We start from the raw sequence: 22,881 nt of genomic DNA, 5'->3' as shown, positions 1-22,881 counted from the left end.
CGACACCCCAAGAGAATGAAAAAAAAATCCTCACCCCCCTCATTTTTTTTTTCCAATAAGAAAACAATACCGTCAACAACGTCACGATCGATCATAAGGGCGATTAAGCGGGGTGAGAATTGCGAGAATGGCAAAGCCACAACGCGAGCGAGGTCGGGTCCGCCCGACGTCCAGGGGAGCGACGCCTCCGTCCGGAGGCACCGGGTCCCGAGGCCGCCCGGACGGTCCTCGACTCGCGGAGTCAGAATAAGTGGGCTTACATGTGCGTGAGAGGAGGCACGGCCGAGTGGTGCTGGGCCAGAGGATCCGGCGAGGGTCCCGGCGAGTAGACGCCGGCCCCGTGCTGGACGACGCCCTGCTCGCTGCCCTGGGGCAGGTACATGGAGATCATGTGGCGCAGGTCACTCTGGGGCTGCTGTCCCTGCTGCTGGGACATGTACTCCCGTTTCACGACCCCGGAGGTGGCGGAGGAGCCGGTGGGGGTTGGGGTGTGGATGCCGCCGCCGCCGCTCGCGGGGCTCGTGGGCTCGGACTTGATGCTGCTTCCGCTGGGACTGTGGCTGGACATCTGGGAGCCGGGCTGGGCCTGGTGATAGGGCGAGGGCGAGCCGGCCGGGACGGTGGCGGCGGCCGCGGCCGCAGCGGCCCCGTACCCGCCGTACCCGTTCATGTAGCTGTTGATGGGGCTGGGACTGCCGCCGCCCATGTGGTGTCCCATGTCGTACCGGGGGTACCCGGCGGCGGCGGCGGCGGCCGCCGCGGCGCCCATGTGGCCCCCGTAGGCGTGCTGCTGATAGGCCGCGGTGGGGTCGTGCATCATGTACCCGTTGGGCATGTAGCCGTTCGGCATCTGGTACACGTCGCGGGGGAGCTGGGCCTGCTGGGGCCCGGCGCCGCCGACCTGCCTCTGGTCGACGCCCAGCATGCCGCCGACGCCGGCCACGGCGCCTCCCAGGGGGAACTTGTCCTTCTTGAGCAGGGTCTTGGTCTTCCGGCGTGGGCGGTACTTGTAATCGGGGTGCTCCTTCATGTGGACGGCCCGGAGCCGCTTGGCCTCGTCGATGAAGGGCCGCTTCTCGGTCTCGCTGAGGAGCTTCCACTCGGCGCCCAGTCGCTTCGAGATCTCGGAGTTGTGCATCTTCGGGTTCTCCTGGGCCATCTTCCTCCGCTGGCCGCGGGACCAGACCATGAAGGCGTTCATGGGCCTCTTGACCCGGTCGATGTTGTTGTTCTTGCTGGTGTTGTTGTTGTTGTTGGGCGCCTGGTGGTGCTGGGGCTGCTGGCCCTGCTGGTGCGGGTGGTGCTGAGCGGTTTGCTGGGCGGCCAGCGAGTGCATGGACTGCTGCTGCTGCTGCTGCTGCTGTTGTTGTTGTTGCTGCTGCTGCTGCTGTTGCTGCTGCTGTTGCTGTTGCTGCTGCTGTTGGTGCTGCTGGTGCTGCTGCTGAGCCGCCTGCATTGAGGCGTAGTGGTGCTGCGGCGTCTGGTGGTGGTGCTGCAGGCCGCCTCCCAGGCCTCCCAGACCGCCGCCGCTCGGCGGACTGCCCGACAGGGCCGGGCTGTGCACGATCGAGCCCAGGGCCCCGTACGGCGACACTCCGGCGTGGTGGCCTATCGGCGAGACCCCCTGATGGGGATGCGGAGGCATCTGCCCGTGCAGGCTGCAGCCCTTCAGGTCCGTCTCCATCGTAAGCATGTCTTCCTCCCTGTGCCCGTACAGCTTGACGTCCGTTTCTGGTACTGGGCGAGACGTCAACGGACGGGGCGCGCGCCCTCCGAGGTCCCCGAAACGCGCGGGGATTCCGCACCTACGTCGCCGCGGACGCGAGGCGCTCCGCTAGGCCCGGCACATGTGCGCGACGCGCCCGACGATCACTCGACGACGATCCGTCGCCGACTCGTCATATCACTCCCCGGCACCGATACGATCCGTGTCCTCTGCTCCCGCGCGCCCCGCGACGTCCTCCGACCGCACACTCGACGTCGTCCCTTGACTCGACGCTCCCGCGAGATATACTTTACGGTGGGCAGCGCGACGCGACTCTCTTGGCGGGGCTGACTCGCGCGCACGTTTCTCCCGTTGGCGAGCGCCGAAGAAGCGACCTCCACTCTCTACGGAAGAACGTAACCGTCTGAGCATTTGTAGGTTTCGCCTTCGGGTCCCACTCTCCGGGCTCGCTTCCTGCCGAGGCGACCAACCGACCTCCTACCTCCTCCCACCGCTCGGCCCTCTCTCTCGCGCCCGCCCGCGGCCCCTGGCGCGTCTCTCTCCCTCCGGCCGCCGCGCACCCTTCTCCCCTCTCGCTCGCTCCGCCCGTCCTTTTCTACCTGCCTGCCTATACGCCGCGCGCCCCCCGCCGGCTGCCCGAGCCTACCAACCGGCAATCGATTGGCACGCACGCCTGCCATCATTCCCGCCGACCAATCGCGCGCCGACCCTCGGCCACCCGGGGCGGGGCCTACCCCCGTGACGTCACTGGTAAACCAGGGCGCCCTCGCGCGGCGACGCGTCCCGATGCATGCGGCCCCCGACGTCCGAGGATCGCGGGGTGATTAGCGTGGCCTTCGCGCCGCCGGGAAACGCGGGGGGGGGGGGGGAGTTTGTTTTCGCGATCCCCCCCCGACCCGTCTCCGGACGTCTCCGACCGCTTTCCAACCGTTTTCCCCCAATCGGCGGGGGAGAACGACCGACTCCGGTTTTCAAATTTCTTATCGTCCCTCCTCCGGATTTCGGTTTGCAGGTTAGGGACGCCGCGGGCTCTCCCTCGCTCTTTGCCGCCTCTCGGGATGGGTGTCGCAATCCGCCTGTATCCTCGTTACCGATCGCCATCCGATCCGATCCTTCGGTAATTCATTTCTTCTTTTGCCAACGGAGGGACGGAGACGCGGAGAGACCTCGAGGTGCCGCCGTAGCCCGCTCGGCCGGGTCCCGGGCGTAGGACCTGTTGCCGCGAGTCTACATAATGGGAAGAATACGTCATAGATAATCGTAGCGCTCCCTGTATAAGCCTTATACGATATAAAAGCTGGGGCCCCCGCGCCGGCACCTTCAATTTCCACGAACAAACGCCGAGAGTCCGCATTGTGTGCCCGATGTTTGTATACAGTCGCGCGCGGCTCGTTATACTTCTTGCCCGGGATTCTCCTTTGACCGACAGTTTGTTTTGCCTTTTGAGACGACACGCGTCGCCGAAAATTCCGCGAGTCTCGCGACCTCGAGGGAAATTACGACAGGGGCGACGCTCGGCGTCGAGGGGCCGGTACGGTGCGTCCCGCTCGTCCAGTTTCGGGCCATCTTTCCCGGTCGGAGGTCACGTGGGGAACGAAGTTTCCCGGGGAAACGAGTCGAAAAGTTGCCGAGTCGCGGCCGAAACGCCACAAGTGGCACATAACCGCGGTAAGTGGATTGATAGGGAGGAAAGCGAGAGCGAGGGAGAGAGAGGACGGAGCAACGAGTCGGGGCCCCGACAATGCGCGGCCGCGGGAGGTCTTTGTGATTCAAATCAATGTTTGCGATACTCGATGGCGCCGCGTTTATGCGCCGATATGTCGCGCGTCGCGTCCTCTTGCGCGGTTTCGCCGATCCCCCCCCCCCCTCCGCGATCTTGGACCGCGCATGGAAATCGCAAACGGCAGGCCTGCGGTACATCTTTCGAGAAACAGGTAACGCAACGATTCCGAATATCACGTACCTACCGTTCTTTTTTTAATATTTCGCGCGGCGCGAGAAAGAAAAAATCCTGCGATCAAATACGTCCAACAAAATGTAGGGAATAAAATTTTTTTTAAATCAAGGACGTGGATTTTTCTTACGAATGAAATTCATTGGGAAGAAAAATACGTATGTAACGATATATATATATATTTTTTTAGCTTTGATCAGCTGATCTCCTCCGGGCGGGAAATGCCCCTTGCGATTCGGTGCGCGATCTGACCCACGAGAAAAGGAGTCGGGGGAATTTCTTTTATTTCCTTTGCTGGCGGGATAATTTATTCCGCGGTCGGATGGAAATTCTGGAATCGATGGGATCGATCTTCTCCCTCCTGGAGGGCCGTGAAATCGGCGATCGCGCCAAAGAGGAGAACTCTCTTCCGAGCCGGAGGCGCGGGTAACCGGATTAAAGGAAGACCGGAGAGGGCCGAAGCTCGATGCGCATTATTGGGCGGCGGTGCTCCATTATTCGTCGTCATTGTCGGCGACATCGTCGGCGTCATTGTCGCCGGGCGGGACTCGGCCGAGGAGTAACAAGTGCGCCGTATAAACATATGAACGGCCGATGACACGGCGGGGCATTAATCGAGCTTATTTGGATTCGGGCCGCGACAATCGAGCTTTGTCGAGCGACGCCCTCGATAAAGGACCCTCCCCTCCTTTGATTTCGACCCGGCGCCGCTCTCGCCCTCTTCTTTCGCTTTCTCTTTAGCGGACCCTCTGTCTGCCCCCTCCCTCGCCCTCGTTATTCCGCGGAGACTCGATCGAGTCACCTGTTGGTCGCTCGAGGATCGAGAACGCGAAGGACCTTTGGAAAAATCGAGTCCTGGAGGGTGCCTTCGTCGCCGGTTCCCCAGGTGAGTGTACCTCGGTGTACCTCTCCTCCCGGGACTCGGGGGGTGTTCCTACGTTTCGGGGTTTTGACTCTTCCTCGGACATCTTCGGGATTTATTGCCCGCGGCTTTTCGGGTCCTCGGGATTCCCTGGAAGGGGAAAAATATACGACCTGCCCAGGGCGCGATAGCGAGAGCGAATTTCCAGGGAAGAGGGGAAAGGGTTGCAGGTGCGGCCGCGTCATTCTGGGTTAAGGGCCGAGTTCCTGGGAGGCGTCGTTCCGGCGGAGGCAAATTTGCGGTTGACTCCTCGGGGACGGGACGGCGTCCGAGTCCACCGGCTTCGATGAGTCGGGAAGCATTGTAACCCTCCACCTATAACCCACCAGCCGGGTCGGCGTACGGGGAATTTTCTAGGGGCCTAACTGTCGACGGCTCGACCGGGACACCGATCCTTCGGCGAGGAAAAAAAAACGGCGAAACTCGGAATCCAGGACCTTTCCAGGGCGAATATACGACCGACGGCACCCGCGGAACGCCGGGACGCCGTTCGGGGCCCCCTTTGTTCGGTTTTCGAAAATCCGGCTACCGGGCCGAACTCTCCTCCCCGGGCCGTAATTCGGCCGGTAATTATCGGTAATCGAGGGACACGCTGCCGGCGAACAACGCCTTCTGGCCCCCCCGTCAACCACAGGTGTACAAATAAATTGTCCGCCGCTCTTGCCTGACGTATATATAACTTTCTGATTGCTGCACGACGCTGCTGCATCACCGTCCCTGATTGCCGCGCGATGCACCTACGCGATTGCGCAAGGGTCACCCCAGACGCGGCGTCGCCTCGGAAATTCACTCTTGAGATATTTTCTAAATCTCCGTCCTGCTAAGAAAAGCATTTTAATTTTGGAATAGTTTCGCTGGAAGTTTTACTCGCACCCGGTGGAATAAATTCATAATATATTTGCAGTAAATTTACAAAATGTCTTATAAATTCAGTACATACAGTGTATTCGTTTTCCCGGACAATTTCACAAAATTATGACATGTCAAATTATAAATTTGTTTAGAAATTCCTAGTAAATGCATATACCAATTCGCTTTTGGGACATGAAATTTATAATTGTACTACTATTGCCAACAGTGCAGGTATGCCCGGCTCGCGTCCCTCTTTGTACGTACACCCCTCCCCCTCAATTTGCGCGGCACTTTTTGTTACGCGAGTCTTTGTTCCGCGGTAAATTGTAACACAATTTGCGCGGTTATTATTTCCAACATTTTTCTTTTGTTAATTCTGCTTGAAATAAATATGTATTTTAAGAACTCACGTGTACTAGCTTCTATTTCCAATATTTTTTTTGTTTCTTTTGTACCGACAAATTTTGTTTACGGGATTTTCATTCGCGTTAAACGAATCCGCGTGGTACGGACGCTCTGAGTAAATTGAGGGACGCAATCTCGGTGGTACCCGGGGGGAAGAGGGGGCTGCAAATTGGGGGTATCTCCAGATTCCCACGAGGTCTACCCGGAGAAGTTAGCCGAGGAGAGGACTCGGTGAGAACCGCTGAGAACCCCTGAGAACCGGGCCCTGCTTGGTCCTCTTCGCGGGAAGGGGGCCCTTTCGCTCCACATAGCCCTGGGCCCCGGGCCCGCGGCCCCCCTCTGGCCCCCGAAGGGGGCCCGTTCCGACGAGGGTTGTCACGGGAAAGGGGGACGCGGGGCCGCGAGAGAGACGCCCTGACTCGCGGAAAACGCCGCCGACGAGGACGCCGTCATGCCAGGGGGCCCCGATATTTATTGCGGGGATGCGTGCCCGGCAGATATTATTATTTGTACCGCACATAATTCAAGGAGGTCGTTAGAATTATTTTATTACTTGTTCTACATAACGCCCGAAGAGCCGCGAGGGATGGGGGACCCTCGATCACCCTTGACCCCCTTGGAAAATCTGATTTCCCGGGGGAGGGTTTTTCCGAAATTCCCACCTACGCTATAGGAAAGATATCTTATATTTCCCCGATTTTCCTGGGGAGTTCTTGCCCTCCGGGAGTCGGGACTGATCCGAGGAATTATTTCAGTGATTTTAAGGATCCGTTGAAATTGTTGATACAGGCGGTGGCGTAGACGGGAAGAAACGAGGAATCGATGCGAGATTCATAGGTGACTGCGCGAGAGGATGAGAAATGCCGGGCCAGCCCCCCAAATTCGAGGACACCGGAGGATCGCCGATTCTCCGGCTCTCCTGTAACCGACGCAAGGTAAGAGTCTCGTCCCGCAACAAAGGAACCGGGATTTTTCGGAAGCTAGGGAAGGCGCAGGTCCGAAAAACCTTTTTTGCCGCGGTTTTTGCCGCCTCTTGACCCGGCGTCCTAACCGGTCACCTCCTCGGCGGGGCGCGAGGGAAACGCACCGCGATCCCGGAGTCAGATGAAGTGGAATGACGAGCGGCGAGACCAGAATCTCGAGTGGGCTCTCGGGAGTAACTTAAAGTCGTATCAATCTCATTTATGCCAATTTCGAGTCCCCGTGCCCTCCCCGTAGAGCGGTCGTAAGTTCTCGTCGCACCTTGGTCCCCACCTCGTCGCCTCGTCGCCTCTCTCTCGCCCTCGCGCGCGCCCCCATGCGTCGGTCTCTCTCTTCCTCTCTTCCTCTCGTATACGCGCGGTTTCGCCGAAGCCCGGCCCCGTACGTTTCGACACGGCGAATTTTCATGACAATCGAAGGGTGTCGTGGACACGTCGACGACGACGACGACGTCGTCACGAGAACACGTTCCCGCCTATGCAAATTCCCTCCGTTTGACGCGCATCCTAAGACCTACCGAACAAATGTTAACCGGGCCCCGGGCGTATTGAGACGGGCGTCGTTGCGTCACCTGTTTCTCGGACTTTTTTTTCCCTCCCCCCCCTTTCTCTCTCTACGTGTATTTTCCCCGCGGACGTCGCCGTCGCGAGCCGCGGAATTTAATTTCCTGGAGGTTTTAATCAGGCGTCCGGGATTTCGAGCGGAAAAGTTTCGGTCGGGGCGGTTTCCAGGAAAATCTCGCGCAGGGGTGGCGTCCGGGTTACGGGGTTCCAGGGCGAAAGGACAGGTAACCGTTCGGGCGATTCCCACTTCTTTTCCCCTTCGGGTTTCCTAGAGAGAGAGCGTCTCGCCGGGGAAGGTTTTTCCGAGAGTCCGGGATTTTTGGAAATTTCTGGGGGGGTGGGGTAGGGGGGTAGGGGGGGGGCGATAAACGGTGCCTCCGGGGGCGAGGACGCAGGAATCGCGATCGGGGAATCGGGAGCGCCGGGACGCTTCCACCCTGCCAAGGAGCACGGAAGACCGAGGGGTACCCTCGTCACCGACGTCGTCGTCGAGGTGACAGGTAAATGCAGGGGAACGCCGGCTCTCCCCTCGTATACGCATGCCTATGTACTTTATTATGTATATATGCGTGCCTCCCCGGGCGAGAGCGTTTCCTACCAGAACGGGGATTAAATCCGAGACGCCATTTCCCATTGTAAGCGAGAGCTCTGCGTAGTGACCCAGAAGGAATTGCGCGTGCACGGGGCCTCATGGGCCCCATGGGCCTCCTGGGGGACCTTGGCTAGGTCCCACCATCCATGCGTACTGCGGCCAACCTGCGACTCGAGAATTATTTCCCTCGTTAAAAAAGTATATATCGAGATCAATTCTAAACGACAGCATCTCTGGAATCGCTCTTTTACATCTCGTCGGATTTTCGAACCTACGGTTTGGTTTATTATTTATATGTATATATATTTTTTGTCTTGTTAATTTGTACCGTTTTTTTTTTTTAATTCCGCGCCAAGTCACGGTTAACTCCAGACACGGTTTACACGAAAACCGCGTCCGGCAGCGTTGCCGCGAGACAAAAGAGCCGGCGAAACCGCGGCCGATCCCACGGGAGTCCGGGGCGGGCCCGGGGCGCATGCGCGAGCGCGAGCGCGGCGCTTCCGGTGCGCGTCGAGCGAGCGAGCGGCGCAGCATCGGCCGGGTCGAGGGGTGGAAACCATCTGCATCGCGATGAATGCCACTAACCTCTCCCTTCGGCACCGAGTACCCCCAGGAACCCCCTTCGCGTTTCAACCCCCGACAAGGGGCAGCCGGACGCGCCGAGGGGTTCTCAACCGGCTCGAAGGCGCGATCGAGGCCGGATTTTCCCCCCGCCTCTGCCCCGGATTCCGGGGGTGCCCAGCCGCTCGCGAAATCCGCCCTTCCGCGAATTTAATTATCCCCGGGGGTGGGACTCGGTAAAGAAGCGAATTTCGCGATCGGCGACTAACCTGATACGGAGTTTTAGGAGATGGCTCTTCCGCCGCGTATTTTTTTGCAGACTAGGAGTCGGGGGTTAATTCGGGACGCCTCGAGAATGACGAATTAAATTGCCATTCTCACCCCTGGGGAGAGCTACTACGAAAATCGTGAGTCAACCCTTCGGATTCACCGAGCATCCTTTACCCCGGGATTTAAGGGATGCTTTCATCCTTTGAGAAAATTCAGAGGAGGTTCGGACATTAACGGGAGTGTCTCGAGGAATTTTTTGGACCTTGATTGAGGAGACCGAATCGCTGCCTCGCCACCCCTCCTCGGTAGGGGTAGAAAATAGAAAAAAGGCCGATGAAGGTGCGAGAAGTCGACATTCTGGCATTTAGCTTAACTCGTTCCCGGTCTTTGATCCAGAGGAGGGGTGCGCAAGAGACGTTTCGTTTTCCTCCCCCCTCCCAGAATTCGTAGGGGTAGTTCGCGGAGGGCTAATTTCGGGTTCAGCTCCGAGTCGTCGGGGCTTCGCAGCCGACTTACGAGTTTTTGAGGGGCTCGATATTCATACCGGGGCTCGACGAGGCGTTTCGAGAGACATCGAATTCCAATAAACCACCCCCTGTGTCTCTGGACCCCGACCCTCTCCCCCGTTACCTCTCGGCGGCCCGGCAAATAATTTTTCCCGGGGTATTTTTTATTCCCTCCTTTTCCTTCCGTCCTGATCTCGGCCAAGTGGCCGTCGTATCGCAATGGGGTGGGTGTCAGGGGGTGGGAAAGGGTCGAGGTGTCGCCGGGAAAAATGGCGCTCGTAAAATCGCGCTTGGGGGTGGACGTGGAGTTAGAGCCCGCGTTTCCGCGACGCGGACTTCGGCGTGTACGGAAATCCGCGAGTGCGGCGGTTGCCTGCGCCCCCGGGGCACGGGGGTGCGGAAACGCGCGACATGATTTCCGCATTATGCCGATTTCGAGCCGCGACGTTTACGGATCGGGCTCTCCGCCGCGTCCTTAAGGGAGGAACTACCCCCTGTGGGTGGATCGATCGGATCTCCATACGACCCGACACCTTCGACCTCTCTTGGCGTCCGTTTCACCCCTTCCATGAGCTCGGAAGGAAATCCAAGCGTTTTCTCAAAGTCACCGAGTCTCCGGTTCCGGGAAATGCGCCGCGAGATTTCGAGAAAAAAAACCCGAGGGGCTGGAGGGGAACCTGTCTCCCGGATTGATTGAAATTTTAATGCTCCGAGGCCTCGTGGCGCGCGAACCGCCCGGCTCAACCCCTTCCGAGATTAAAGGAGAATTATGAGCGTTCTTTGCGAGCGGGGGAGGGTTGAAAAGTTAAACAAACGAGACGCCCTTTCTTGCCTTCCTCCGGGTTATACTCCCGTCTCGGAGCGCGAGCCTCCCCCTCACCCCAGAACCCGGGGGGTGGGAGTTCCCTTCCGTTTTTTCTTTCCCCTTTTTCGTTCCCTTTTTCCCCGTTTTCCACAAAATATATGCAGCGCGATAAGTTAATAACTCTTTCGCCCGAATTCGGATGCAAGGTCTGCGATCGTCGGGAATTGCCATTCGAGCGTGACGGGGGTGGATGGTGTCCCACCCCTTCGGAGGCCGGCAGAGAAAATGGCGACGATCCTTCGCGGGGTGGTGTTTCTGAAAAATGAAGAAATCCCTTTCTCCCCCGGCCTCGCTTTAAGCGGCCCTTTCCGACCCTTCCCAGCGGCGGGGGTGGCCTAAACGTTTGTCGGCGGAGGCAACCGCCCCCTCCCGCTTTGGCTCGGCGAACCGCGGGGCGGCAATCAGGGTGGCTGCAATTTTGATGAAGTTCCGCGTCCTCCGGTGGCAGGTCTTGGTGCCGTTGAATAATTCAGGGTCAAGCGGGCGCATGCGCGTCCCGGATCGTCCGATTTTTCTCGGGGGTCGATAAAAGCGCGGCCCGCCCCCACCACCCCCCAGGGGGGTGGCGGTGCCCCGGCGGTGCAGAAATTTCGGAAGGGAGAGGGAGGGACCCACTCGTCGACGACGCGCCGGCGTCGTTTTTATTTCCTCTTCGGCCTCGGTTAATTTTTACGAGGTGCCCGATCCCAAGTACAACGGCGACCCCGTCCACCCCCTTTTACTCTCCCTTTGCCTCCCCCAGCTGTTGCAGAAAAATCGCACGACTCACGATCGGCCGGCCACCCTCTGGCTCGGTTTTCGTGGACTTCCGTCCACCCTCGGGAGATTTATTAGCTCTTTATGTGCCCACGTATTGGCCGGTGTATCCAAGGGGTTGTAAACATTCTCTTGGGGGAGGTAAAGGGCTGTTTCAGTGGACAATGGAGCGCGGCCGGTCTTGAACGATGTTTTTCGGGCCCTGGCCGAATTTTATGGCCGGTTTTACAGGCCGGAAGACAAGACGGTCTTTCGGTACGCTAATTACTCAACGCTGGAGCGAGACTCACGGGACCCCCCGCGGACTATGGGGCCGGTACGGCCTAGTTTGGGAACCTGTCGGTCGTGGAGTCGTCGGGTTTACTGCGAAGCAGCGCCCACCTTCATAATCCCGGAGGGTTTCCTAGGGCACGCATTTATTGGGGCGATTATCCGAAGGACCCGGTCACACGTCCCGGGCCCCCCGGATACGCCATTGTCTAATTGGGCCCTTAAAATCGGACGGTGCCTTGCTTTTGCATACAATCGCTCATCGGTTTGTGTCGGCTCGGTCGTCCGAATTAACTCGATTTGACCAAGGTAATTGGATTTGCCCGATTGTCGGGGAAAACGTCGAGGCTCGGTTTCTTACCGGGAAGGGCCCGGCCACGCGCATTTCTATCCTGGAAGTCAGGAAATTCCAGGACGGGGGCGGGTCCCTCGGGACGTCGATCGAAGTCCTTTCCTCGATCGAGGGGTTTGATGGATCAGGGATTAAAGGGAGACTCGTCGACGTTCCCTCTGACGTATCGCCCGGTAGCGACTATTTTACCGAAACGCCGTGTCCCTTGGAGCTCCGAAAAGGACCCACCCCCGTGGCCCTCGGGAACCCGGAGCATGCATCGAATTAATCTTCCGACCTTTCCTTCCCGACTCGACGACTATTCCCGCCCAGGGGGGGGCGAATTCTGACGCTTTAATTCGACCTGCCCAGAGGAGGCCGAAAATCCGGCCACGAGGCGCGGAAGAGCGGTCGATCGGTCGTCGAGGAGATCCTTGGATTTTCCAGGGTATCAAAAAGTGCCTTTAAAGCCACTTTGCTAGATCCTGGCTCCTGGGATGGGCCATTAGGAGAGAGCGGGTCCCAAATCTAAATCGGCCATCGGCCATTCGGCCCGGGGACCGGCGGGGATGGTTCTCCATTTTCCCCGGGCGACATTCCACCTTCCGGCCGACTTTTACCGCGTTTTCTTTCCCCGGGCGTCGTATCGCGGCGGGTCCTGGTCGAGGTTTTCCGGGGACGGGGGGTCAGGATATGGCGGAAGAGGCGGGGGCGGGCGTCGAGAGGACGCGAGGAGAGCGAGCGGAGGCCGAAGAGAAGATTGGAACTCTTTCTGCGGTGACGGGACTCCTTCCGGCGGGGGAGGGGGCCCGATAGTGCCGGCTATTTCCGGTGGCCGCCATGACATTGCTATCGCGTCGCGTCTGCCACCCCCGGGGCCATCCGCGTTAAGCGCGACTCGCCCCTGCGCGTTTACCCGCGACCACCCCCGCCACCCCCTGGCCGAGGAGCTCACTTTTCGCCCCCGAGTCCCCCAAGGCGATCGTCGGGTCGACGCGAGAGAACCGCCATGTCGCGAGTCCTTTATTCCCGACCGCGAGCTGGGTCAGGAGGCGAACCTCCGGGTCGAGGAAGCGGGGGGGGTTCCTCCCGAATTCGAGCCTCCTCCGTATCCTCGGGGAGGGATTACGTCGGCCGAGGAGGCGGGCAAAAAATCAAGGGGGTCCTCCGGGAGCCACCCCCGAGGCCCGAAGATGGGGTTCCGATTACGCGCTCTCGGCCTCGGCGCGTCCACGCACCGCGTACACGTGTGCACGTGGAGTCGGCCATTCATGCGTCAGTCACTCGGCCGCGGAGTCCCGGCAGTCCCCGGGAACATCTGCTCCCGTAGGACGCGATATCTCCGACAGCCTCGTCGTTGAGTAGGATGTGGAGTAGGACGCGAAGCGGGAGGTTGTCGCGGGGCTCCTCCTCCGAGGGCGAACCGGAGGCGAACCTCCCCTTCCTTTTATAACCTAGCTCCCGATCCTCCACCGGTTTGTCGCGCTCGTTGTATTTCATTATTTTACGACGGCTTGTAATACCTTTTATAATACCTTGTAAAATCATGGCACGTCTCTTGGGGGAGAATTCGGGACTGCCGTCTCAACCGGAGCCTCGATTATCGCCTGGACGAAATCGCTTCCGTTTCCGTCAATCGTATCCACCGAGACTTCCGAATACCGTGCCAAGCCGAGAGACCCTGCAAATGACCCGTCCATTGCAGCGGAGGTGCTGGACACTGGGGCCCCTAATGTGCGGTCGATCGGCTCGGTCACATTTTCCGAGCCTCGATACATTAATCGGAGCGTCCGTCGGTGGACGGCATTCGATTCGACCGGAACGATCGGACCTGCCGGGAGCTCTGACTGCGCTTCCGCGCCGGTTACGAGGGCGATCGGAAACGCTTAGAGCTATTATTGGCCACTGTTTAGATGCATTTAGCGCTCCGAGTCCCATCGGGAGATTGCCGATCGATCCGCCCCCGGGGTCGGATTAACTCGCCCGGGGATGCGATTTCGCCTCCGAAGACCGACCGTCTCCGTTTAACCCCCTTCACCCTCGTCGGGGATTTTATTTTTTCCCACTTTTCCCAGGGAGTCATCGCGAGGGGGTTCGCGACAGGAGGATCCTCCTCCTGACTCAATGGTCTTGTTAACGAGTTGCGATTGAGATGTCTCTCCCCCCTTTTCAATTCTTTTCTTCTGTTTTCGTTCCTTTTTCCTTTTTTTTTTTCTTTTTTTTTTTCACGGGAACATCCTCCGGATGGGTGTCGAGGGTCGTTTCTGGTTTTCTCACCGAGAGGACCAGCTCGCGCGGTAGCCGTTCTCCCTGGGATCTCCGAAAAAGAAGCGGCGAGTAACGCGACACCGTCCCTCTGCCCCCTCGGGAGAGGGCCTCCTTTAATTCGAGCCTGGGACGAGATCCTTCGGGAGATCGGGACGATCCTACCGGGCTTAGGTGTCGCCAACCTGGAAACGCGGAAAGATGTCTCGGGGTTGCGTTTTTTTTTTTTCTTTTCCCCAGGTGTACCGACGAGTTTCTCCGCTTTCCCTGCGAGAACGGGTCCTGGGGGGATTTATGGCGCCCTAGGGTCTCGGGAATAAGTGAATGGACCGAGGTCGACCTGGACGTCGCCACGGGATTCGCGATCGACTCCTGTGCCCCGAAGAGGCGTGAATCTTGAAGAGCGATAAATTTCCCCCGACAGCCTCTCGATTTCCATGCATCTTCCCTGTTTCTTACGGAAGCTCGACGAGCGGTGACTTTTATGACGTTATCCCCGTCAATTAAACGGCGTCCCGGGATTTCTGGGAGCGCTACGTCTCTCTTTCGGGGGTGTCTACGTCGCTTCTCACGGGGCGACAAATGGCCGCGCCGCGGGATGCTGGGTCCGCGAGAGGCTGGACCCGGGACCTTCGGGGAAATCCCTCGGGAGAGAATACGAGGACCCGGTCCTCCGGCACCAAAGGAAGTGGGTGGCGCGAATATAAATGGCCACGGGTATCGGTGATCTCGCCTGCCGAGACAAACCTTGAATGAAGGGAGGTCCTGGAATTTTCATTCACGCGCGCCCATCTCCGAGGGACATCTCGCCGAATTCCGCCGAGGTCCTTCCGAAACGAGGAGGTGCTCTTGGGTTTCCGAGGTCCTCTTCCAAGACCCGGGGATAGGGTACAATGGGTGCGATAGGTACCGAGGCCCTGGTAATGATTTTTTTTTCTCTTTTTTTTTCCTTTCGATCGACGAAAATCCCCCGACTATTCCCGAGGCGAACCTCGGAAAGGGTGCGCGGTACTTTGACACGCATCGTCCAGTTAATCGCGAAATAACGGACAATGATTCCTTTTTAACCGGGAACCAGTCGGACGAGGGACGTCGACAGGCTCGTTACCAAGGACCCATTGTCCGGAGGTATATTCATACTTTTGAAACACGCGCTAGTGGTCCGCTTCCTGCGGGATGCTGGATGAATGACGCCGCGGGATGTCAGGACACAGGTGGTACTGGTGGCATCCCCGTCTTGGTAGGATCTCCTAATCTCCGTCTTCGGGGACCGGGATTAGGCTCGTTAACTCCCGCTGGACGCGCGTCCTTTATCCAACGGTTTTCCCACACGCGGAGCCTAGTCCTGCGAGTCCGGGGGCCCGGATGTTTGGCGGGAAAATAAATTAAATGCGACAGGTGGGTCGGTGACGCTCTTCGTCTCGAGATACTTTTCGGGAAAATGGCGAAATTCGCTAAAAACGAGTTCTTCGGGAGACGTTGGTCGGCTCTTCGACATCCTCTCCTGGTTCCGAGGAGACAATTTTATGTCACGTTGGATGGTGGTCAGGATGGAAATTTTTTCCGGTTTCGAGGGTGGGATTTTCGTTAACCGCGCTACCGGTGGGAATCGCAAAAATCAACAAAGCTCGAAACGAGCCATCTTCAGGGATGGATTTGACGTAGAAGCCTGTTAGGGCCGAGCCGCATCCTTTCTTGCGTCCCGATGGAATCGAGCCTAGCGAATCGCAAAATCCCGTCTGAAAGCCCGGGGGAGGATTTCCGAAATTCGGCTCCTCCACCTGCTGCAGGCATAAATCACGGGAGAAGTCTATCTTGCACCTCGTGACGACCGGTGGCGGGTCTTCGGGTTTACGGCTACCGATTTTCCCGAAGACGTGCAACCTCGACTGGTGCGACCGGTCCCCGAGTAATGTTGGGTAATATTGGGTAATATCGGATAATTTACGGCTCCTCTTCTCGGGCGGAAAAAAAAAAAGAAATCTCAACTTGAACACCTCCCCCGACCGAGGACAGGTGCCTCTCTGGTGAGGCGTAGAATTTTGGGAGAAAATCCTGAAACGACTCAATTTTCGAGAAAAAGGTCTCGGTGACAATACATTTGACAGGTGACCGGGTGATTGTCGATGGCTTCCCATAAGGTCGCGCCGCCACTTCGTGGGCGACCCGGGGGATTTATGTCCCGAGGTACGGTGAGGTCAAGATGTCCCGAATGAACCTCCCTTTTTTTCACGGCGAGTATCTCGGTTCTTTCAGGAGGAGCATGAACTCCCGGAGGCACAATGTGCCGCCACCGGGGAATTCGCTTTTAAACGGGCGAGCGGTCGTATCAATCGTGGCGGGGGTGTCCCGATTTAAAGAGACCTCGAGAAGACCGAGGTCGGCCGTCGATACCGAGCGATTAATCCGCTCGTAAATTTTCACCCGAACTTTCCTGGAAGGCGGGACGGTAATTTATATTTCGGGCCCGGTCCACACCTGGCCCTCCCAGCGGGGGCTCACCTGGACGGGAGGCCCAGACTGCGTCGCGCCATTTTGGCCGGGCTCCTTTTTCTCTATTTTCGGCCGGATTCCGGCGGAAATTCGCCGCGTCCACCAGGGCGGTCGGCGTTATTAATTGCAAAAAGGCGCCGGGGGAAAAAGCGAGCCGAAGGTGTCGGCCCGTCCTGAGTCATCCTCGGGATTCCGGCCCGGTCGAACCGGCTCTCGAACATTTCTCTACCGGGGCGAGCCGACGATTTTTCTATATCCCATCGATAGTCGTAAAATCCGCTCCGTACGTATTCCGGTCCATTTATCCCTCTCTAAATCGGGGAGGTCCGAGCCACTCGGGGGTTGACACCCCCCGGGGTCAGCGATGGGGTCCGCTCTCGGAGGAGCGAATTTTTCGGCTTCCGGCGCGAATCCGGGCGCGAAGATACGATCGCTTTCATCGGACAGAGGAGCCTGCCGGGGACTCGGAGTTCCTCTATGGGCTCCAATAGAATTCGCGATCAAAGGACTCTCTCCTCGGGTTTTTCAAAATAGGGCTCGGCCGGTGCCTACGCACCTTACGTTCGCCGCGCGGCGCTCGTTCTATGGGGCCTTCAATTGGCCGCTCGTGCATTCAGCGCGTTAAATCGGCTTGGTTAAAGGTTAAGGTACAACAAACGCAACAGGTGAAGATCCGTGCGTATACGGAGTCACGGCTGAATGCCACGCGCCGGCCAGAATGGGGCGAAATCGGAAGAACCTGTCAAAGAAGCGCTCCTTGGATCGCTCCTCCGGCGCGGTCCATTTTACCGCGACAATGTGCCCATTGTCGGTCATCCCGAAAGTCAGGAAATGATCGGCCCAGAAGTGGGCCACGTGCGAGGGATATTTCGAACTTCTCGAAGGTGGGGCACGGGCCCGTTCTCTTCGACCCCGGATTTTTTCACCCCAGCGGGGTTGCGATCGGATACCCCATTAGGTCATTAGGTGGTAGATTCGCCACCTGATCGACAGGACTTAGGAATGGATTTTTTCATTCCTTTCTTCCTTCTCGAGTTTCTTCCGGACGGCAGTGCCGTTAATAAATCGTAAAGTTGGGGGCACTCGTCTATCGGGGTATTTATATTACACACCCCGGGGTGCACGTGGTAGGGTTAAGGGTGGACAATACGTCGCGCTATCGCGAATCAAAATTCCCCACTCGTGCCCACAGGAATTACGGCCGGCATAGGTGGAGGATCGGTTCGCCGTAGCACAGGGGAGAAGGCTGCTTACAAAGGCTAAATTAAACAGTTCCATCGGCCCTCGACCCTTTCCTTCAATGGCGGTTCCCACTCCTTTAACGCGACCATTATCTGACTATCGAAATAACCCCCGTCGGCCCTCGAGGTGCTATCGCCGGTCAATCGGGGAGGGGGGTGAAATGGCACGACAAGAACACAGGAAAATCTAACTCGGAAACCGACCCCGAAGAGACCTCCTCGAATCTCCCGATTCTCAGGGATTAAAATCAAGGGATGGAAGAATGGAAATAAAAATAAGAGGCGGAAAAGAAATATCGAACTCGGATTTCGATACTCGAGAGGGCAGGATGGACGTGGGCCCTCGAAAATCGGAGCGCCGGATTCGGGGTGCCCCGGGGGATGGAGAACGGTACCGGGTCCTCTCGGAAGGGCCGAAGGGCGGAGGGGGTGAAAGAGACCGGAGATCCGATCTGTCGGACCGATTTACCGTGAGCCGCGTGCACACCCGTAATAACAACACAAAAAGGGCGAAACGGGGAGAAAAAGGGAGAAACGGCCTCCTCTCTCGGGGAAGGGGGAAGGGGGCCGCGCATTCAGGCGGGCCGAGTAAGTAGAGATTTCCGGAGGCTGTGCCCGGCTCGCCGCGGGGGTGTCTTCTTACCTGGTCTTCAATTCCCTCGAAAAACCTTAGCCTACCTAGGGGAAAATCTACATTGAGTCGATGCCGAATGAATGGGCCGACGAGCGGCGGAATCTTTTGTGCGCATTCCTTTCGGTCGGCAGCGCGCACCGCCATGGGGTGTGTCGGCTCGGACCGGAGAACCGGAGCAACACCCTCGCCACCCCATGGCTCGCCGCCTCCCCGGCACAAAAACGATAGACAAAGTCCGAGGACATTCTCACGGCGATGCCCGAGGAGGCGAAGCTACCCCGAGAGGGCCCGGCGAATTTCGTTAAAGGGATCGAGATCCCACGGCCCGTTACGCGCCCCCTCCCCCCGAATAACGCGAGTCACGCAAAAACGCCGCGTTTAGGCCGCGACGGGCCGAATTAATTACAGGCCGTTCTCCGCGGGAGGACGGCGCGTCTCGGCCGCACCTTCCCCCGGGTCCTCGGGGCGCGAGGGTGCGATCGCCGATCGTAATTACGAGGGGACGTCTCTCTTCGGACTTCGTAGGTGTTCGACGTCCACCTGAGGCGGCACGTAGGTCAAGGTGCGGGATATCGCTCCGTCATGCGGCTCTATTACTTTTTACCCGCGTTCCGATCTTACGCCTCCTCGGGGGTTCTTCCTTCGTCTTCATTAGCGCGTCCCGGGGGCGGGGAAGGGGGTGGAAATTGGGCCGCCGGACCTTCGATCCCTCCAAGGCTTGCGAATGATTCCTCGGATTCCTAATGTCGTCCGGGGTTACCCTTACGCCGGGGATGTCGAATTTGCATGAATTAAATTTATCGAATTTATTTCAATTTAATTCGTTGTCAGGTATTTTAGAGATTGCGCGCCTTCCTTGAGAGGGAGGGGGAGGCGGGGGTTGCGATTTCGGACGGCCCGGTTCCCGGGGGGCTTACCTCTTGGCCGGAATTGATTTTCCGAATTCCGAAGAGCTCCGAGGAATTTTTAGCCTCGAAACCCCGGTTTTCGAGGGGAAAAAGGGAGCCGGGGTTGCGACGCGTGCGTTTTCCGGGAACGATTTGGACACGGTGCGTAGACCGCAGTTATGCCGCATTAGCGGCCGGTGGAAACTCTCGAGATCCTCGAATTCCCGGTTTCCCCTCTAGATGCACCCAGTCATCCCCAAGGAGGAGCTAGACAATGCGGCGCTCCCTTTTCTTTTATTCCTGGGGCCCCCCGAGTACACGCGCCGTGTTTTCGGGGAAAAAAAAAAAAAAAGAAATTATATCCGACGTTCCGCAGTTCCTCCCGGCAGAATCCCCATGGACGAGAGACCGCTTTTTACAGGGAAATTCATTTAATCGTCGCATCTCCCCGCTGGATCTCGGGGAAAAAATATACCGTGCCGGCTTGGAATAATTTTTAATTCTTAAAATCATCATAGGAAAATTCAAGTCACGCGGGGAGGGTCCAGTTTCCTTGACCATGGTCGATTCCGTCCCATGGCCTCGTCCATTCATGGAAAAGGTAGTCCTGGGCCATCCGGACACCGAGTTCTACCTCAACGAGTGATGGACGGTTTCGCCGAACGCGATTCTCGCTCTTTCGCCCACCTTCCTGGATTTTTCTCCCGTTCCCAGGAAACGGCTCGTCGGGGCGCGAAGCGATCCCGGGGGAGACATTTATTTAAGCAGATTTTTTTTCGCGGAGCCGGGAGACGCGTCGGGGAGAGACAGGGCGGAAACGAGCGACGCGAATTAAGTCCGGGGCCAGCTGCACCCCGGAAGTCGGGGGTTTTACGGGAGAGACGCGACGGCGTCGGGACGGCCGAAAATTCCCACGTGTCGTCGCCCTTTTCCAGGATACGAAATCGCAATTATTTCCGCCCTTCCCCGTCCCCGCCGCGACTCGGCTCCGCGGATGCCCCGTAAACGCGCGGCAAGACAAAGGGTGTGGTGGTGCGCCCGGGATTTTACGAGTTTTTCTTTTTTTTACGACCGCTAAATACAGCGTCCCGACCGTACGGTGTCACGGTGTACCAGGTTATAAAGCCGGGGGTATAAAGGTGATTCATCGGCGCGGCGAGTCGGGAGGGAACTCCGAGATGGCGTCGTCCCGGTCCTGGTCCAGAACCGGAACGCGCGACTCGCTCCCGCCAAATCCCAAGGATATATACCTCGGGAAGTGGAGGGATTTTTAATATGGACCCCTGAATTTCCTTTTTACCGGCGAAACGGGACCACTTCCCGGGGAACGGAGGACGTCGGCGGACGGGGAGGGATCGGGGGCCGCATTCTTCGGGACCATCCGTCATCCGTCGAGGCAGAAGTCGGTGACTCGCTGGTAGCCCCGGGTTTGGTGAATGGCCTCGACGTCCGTAGGACCGGCGATCGCGTCCTTACGGCGCGGACGTTCCGGACATACGGATGGACGGACCTACGGTTCGCGTTCATTAGCCGCTATTCAGCCGAGCGGCCCGGCAACGCGAGGGTGGTGGCTGCGAGTCGGTGGCTGCCGGAATGCCCGACATGTTACACCGTATACTAGCGCGTAATTACACGAGCCTTCCCAGACGTCGCCTCGCCAGGAGGATGAGAGGACCTAGGGAACGCCGAGGAGCCGCGATCGACTGCCCGTAAGGGTGGAGACAATGAGCGCTCCTCCAGGCCCGCCTTGGACAGCGGGACTACTCCTTGGAAGAAAATCCTCCGGACGAAAGTTGCGGGGAACGACATCCGGAAGAACTTTTGTTGGAAGTATTTCTCGATGCGACCCTTCCGCGGGGCGGAAAACGCGTCCGAGCGAGCGGAGTCGCGGGGTCGAGGCTCCTCGGTTTCCCTGGTTCCAGAGATCGCGTCTCCGCTCCCTCTTCCCTGGGGTCCCTAGGACCACCCCGACGGAATAGGCCGCGCATATCGGCGGGCACAATTTCAATTCCACTATCTCCCCTAGCTCTCTTGCACCATCCGCGCGCGAGCGAGCATCCGTGCATCCACCGCGGGAAGAGAGAGGAGAGCGAGGAAGATCCGAGGTCGGATAGGAGAGAGAGTTAGGCCTACCCGAGCACTTTCTCGTTCTCGGCTGTCACTCAAAATCCCTCTCGCCGGCTCCTGTCTCCTCTTTCTCCCGGGCCACCCCTGCGCCGACTAGGAGCCGCCCCCCCGCAGACTCGGTAATTGAATTTCACGAGTTGGTTACCCAACCCCGTTACCGAGATGTGCGCGACGTACGTCGACGGAAGGGGGCGAGACCCTCGATGCCCGCTTAACGTCGTATCACAACATTGATTACGAGAGCCGACGTCGCCGGGCAATATTGTCTCGGTCGCCGGAGAGAGAGCGAGAGAGAGTTCCCCCTGTTTAATATTTTCATTCATTTTTCTTCCCCGTTTTTTTATTTAATTTTCTATCCGATCCGAGGAGCGCCGGACGTCTCGCATATTTTTCCCGGTGGGTTCGTCTCCTCGTCTCGCCATCCTTTCGGTAGGGGCGACGCACCGATCGTCCCTTCAAACCCCGGTGAATTTCTGAAAAGTGCAGTCGCAATTTCCCCGCGACTCGAGTGGAGGGCACGCCGGAAAATGGCGAGGAGGCCCTGGTCCCTCTGCCGCCGGCTTCACGGTTTTCCGCGTTCATAAATATTTACCGGAACGCCTGTAGGGACGCGCACAGGCCACGGTGCTGGCAGTCTACCATTCTCTCGGATTTAATGAACCGCACTGATTTTTCACGGGCGCGCCGGATGCCGAGGGGTGCACCGACGGAGAGCCGTTTGTATCCATCTTTTGCGCCCCGCGAGGCGAGCCGGCTCGCTCGGTCTCTCTCCCTCCCGCGGGCCGCGGCCTCGCGGCCTCTCGCTCCCTCCCACGGGGAGGCCGGCCTCTCGGTTTTTCGTCGGCGATAATTTTCAAATCGCGGAGGGGAGAGACTCGAGGTGTCGGGGCGCCGTCGAAGATGAATTATCGCCAAGTGACGTACATAATTCTCTCCTCTTTATTTATCGTTATCCTCTTCCGGGGCTCCCTCCCTCGGCCGATCCCTCGCGCTCCAGGTGAACGCGGGACCGTTCGACCTGAAAATTCCCTGTTTCTTTCCCAGGGAGAGATTCCCCGTTTCGCGGGATATCCCGAGGGAAGTGGCGGGGAAATTACCTGAAAACCGGAAAGACGATCGGCGATCAGTCCATGCGTGAATCGCGATTTCGATACCTTATGCCGGCCTTTTCCGCGTTCGCGGGCGACCTATGAATGGAAAAGACGTAACCTCGTAATCCAGGGTACCTACACATTTTTTAACGCTCCTAGGAATGTCGCATTATTTTAGCGCAAGGTCCCCCTTTCCGTCGACATCTTAACGCCATTCCTTCCGCACGCGGAATGACTCGCTGTCCCGCGGGGGCCCGAGGAAAGACACGGCTCAACAATGGCGACGATGATCCCGATCTCGCGCAACCGTGCCGCTCTTCGGGGCGGATCTGGCCGGTCAATCAGTGCGCATTGTACGTAACGAACCTCCGCACTCGCCGTTAATAGTCGCGCGCACCCGCGGCCCCTGTGTGCGTGGGTTATTAAATATGACGCGAGGGAACAGTGCCCGGCTTCCTGAAACGCCGATCGAAGGCCCCAACAACGACGGGTCCCACCGACGAATTGCACCTTCAACCTTGTTCCGCGACCCCCGCCGATCTAATAAAGGAGTCTTTCGCTCGGGTAATTTCATTAGCCCGGATGTGGC

General features: G+C 58.3%; 1 protein-coding gene across 2 annotated transcripts in view; it reads right to left on the bottom strand.

Moving 5' to 3' along the window:
• Nucleotides 1-2,116, bottom strand: part of LOC105696306 (transcription factor Sox-2) — a 48,401-nt gene extending 46,285 nt beyond the window's left edge. For both annotated transcript variants that reach the window (XM_012418685.1, XM_012418686.1), the window contains exon 1: nt 261-2,116. In XM_012418685.1, coding sequence (XP_012274108.1) covers nt 261-1,693 — 1,433 coding nt within the window. In that variant the 5' untranslated portion in view covers nt 1,694-2,116. The remainder of the gene's footprint in view (nt 1-260) is intronic.
• Nucleotides 2,117-22,881: the final 20,765 nt, after the last annotated feature.

Source organism: Orussus abietinus, unplaced genomic scaffold (genome assembly GCF_000612105.2).
Source record: "Orussus abietinus isolate OABI.00-Male unplaced genomic scaffold, Oabi_2.0 scaffold34, whole genome shotgun sequence".
NCBI classification, from domain to species: Eukaryota; Metazoa; Arthropoda; class Insecta; order Hymenoptera; family Orussidae; genus Orussus; species Orussus abietinus.
This window is presented reverse-complemented; position numbering and strand designations above follow the sequence as displayed.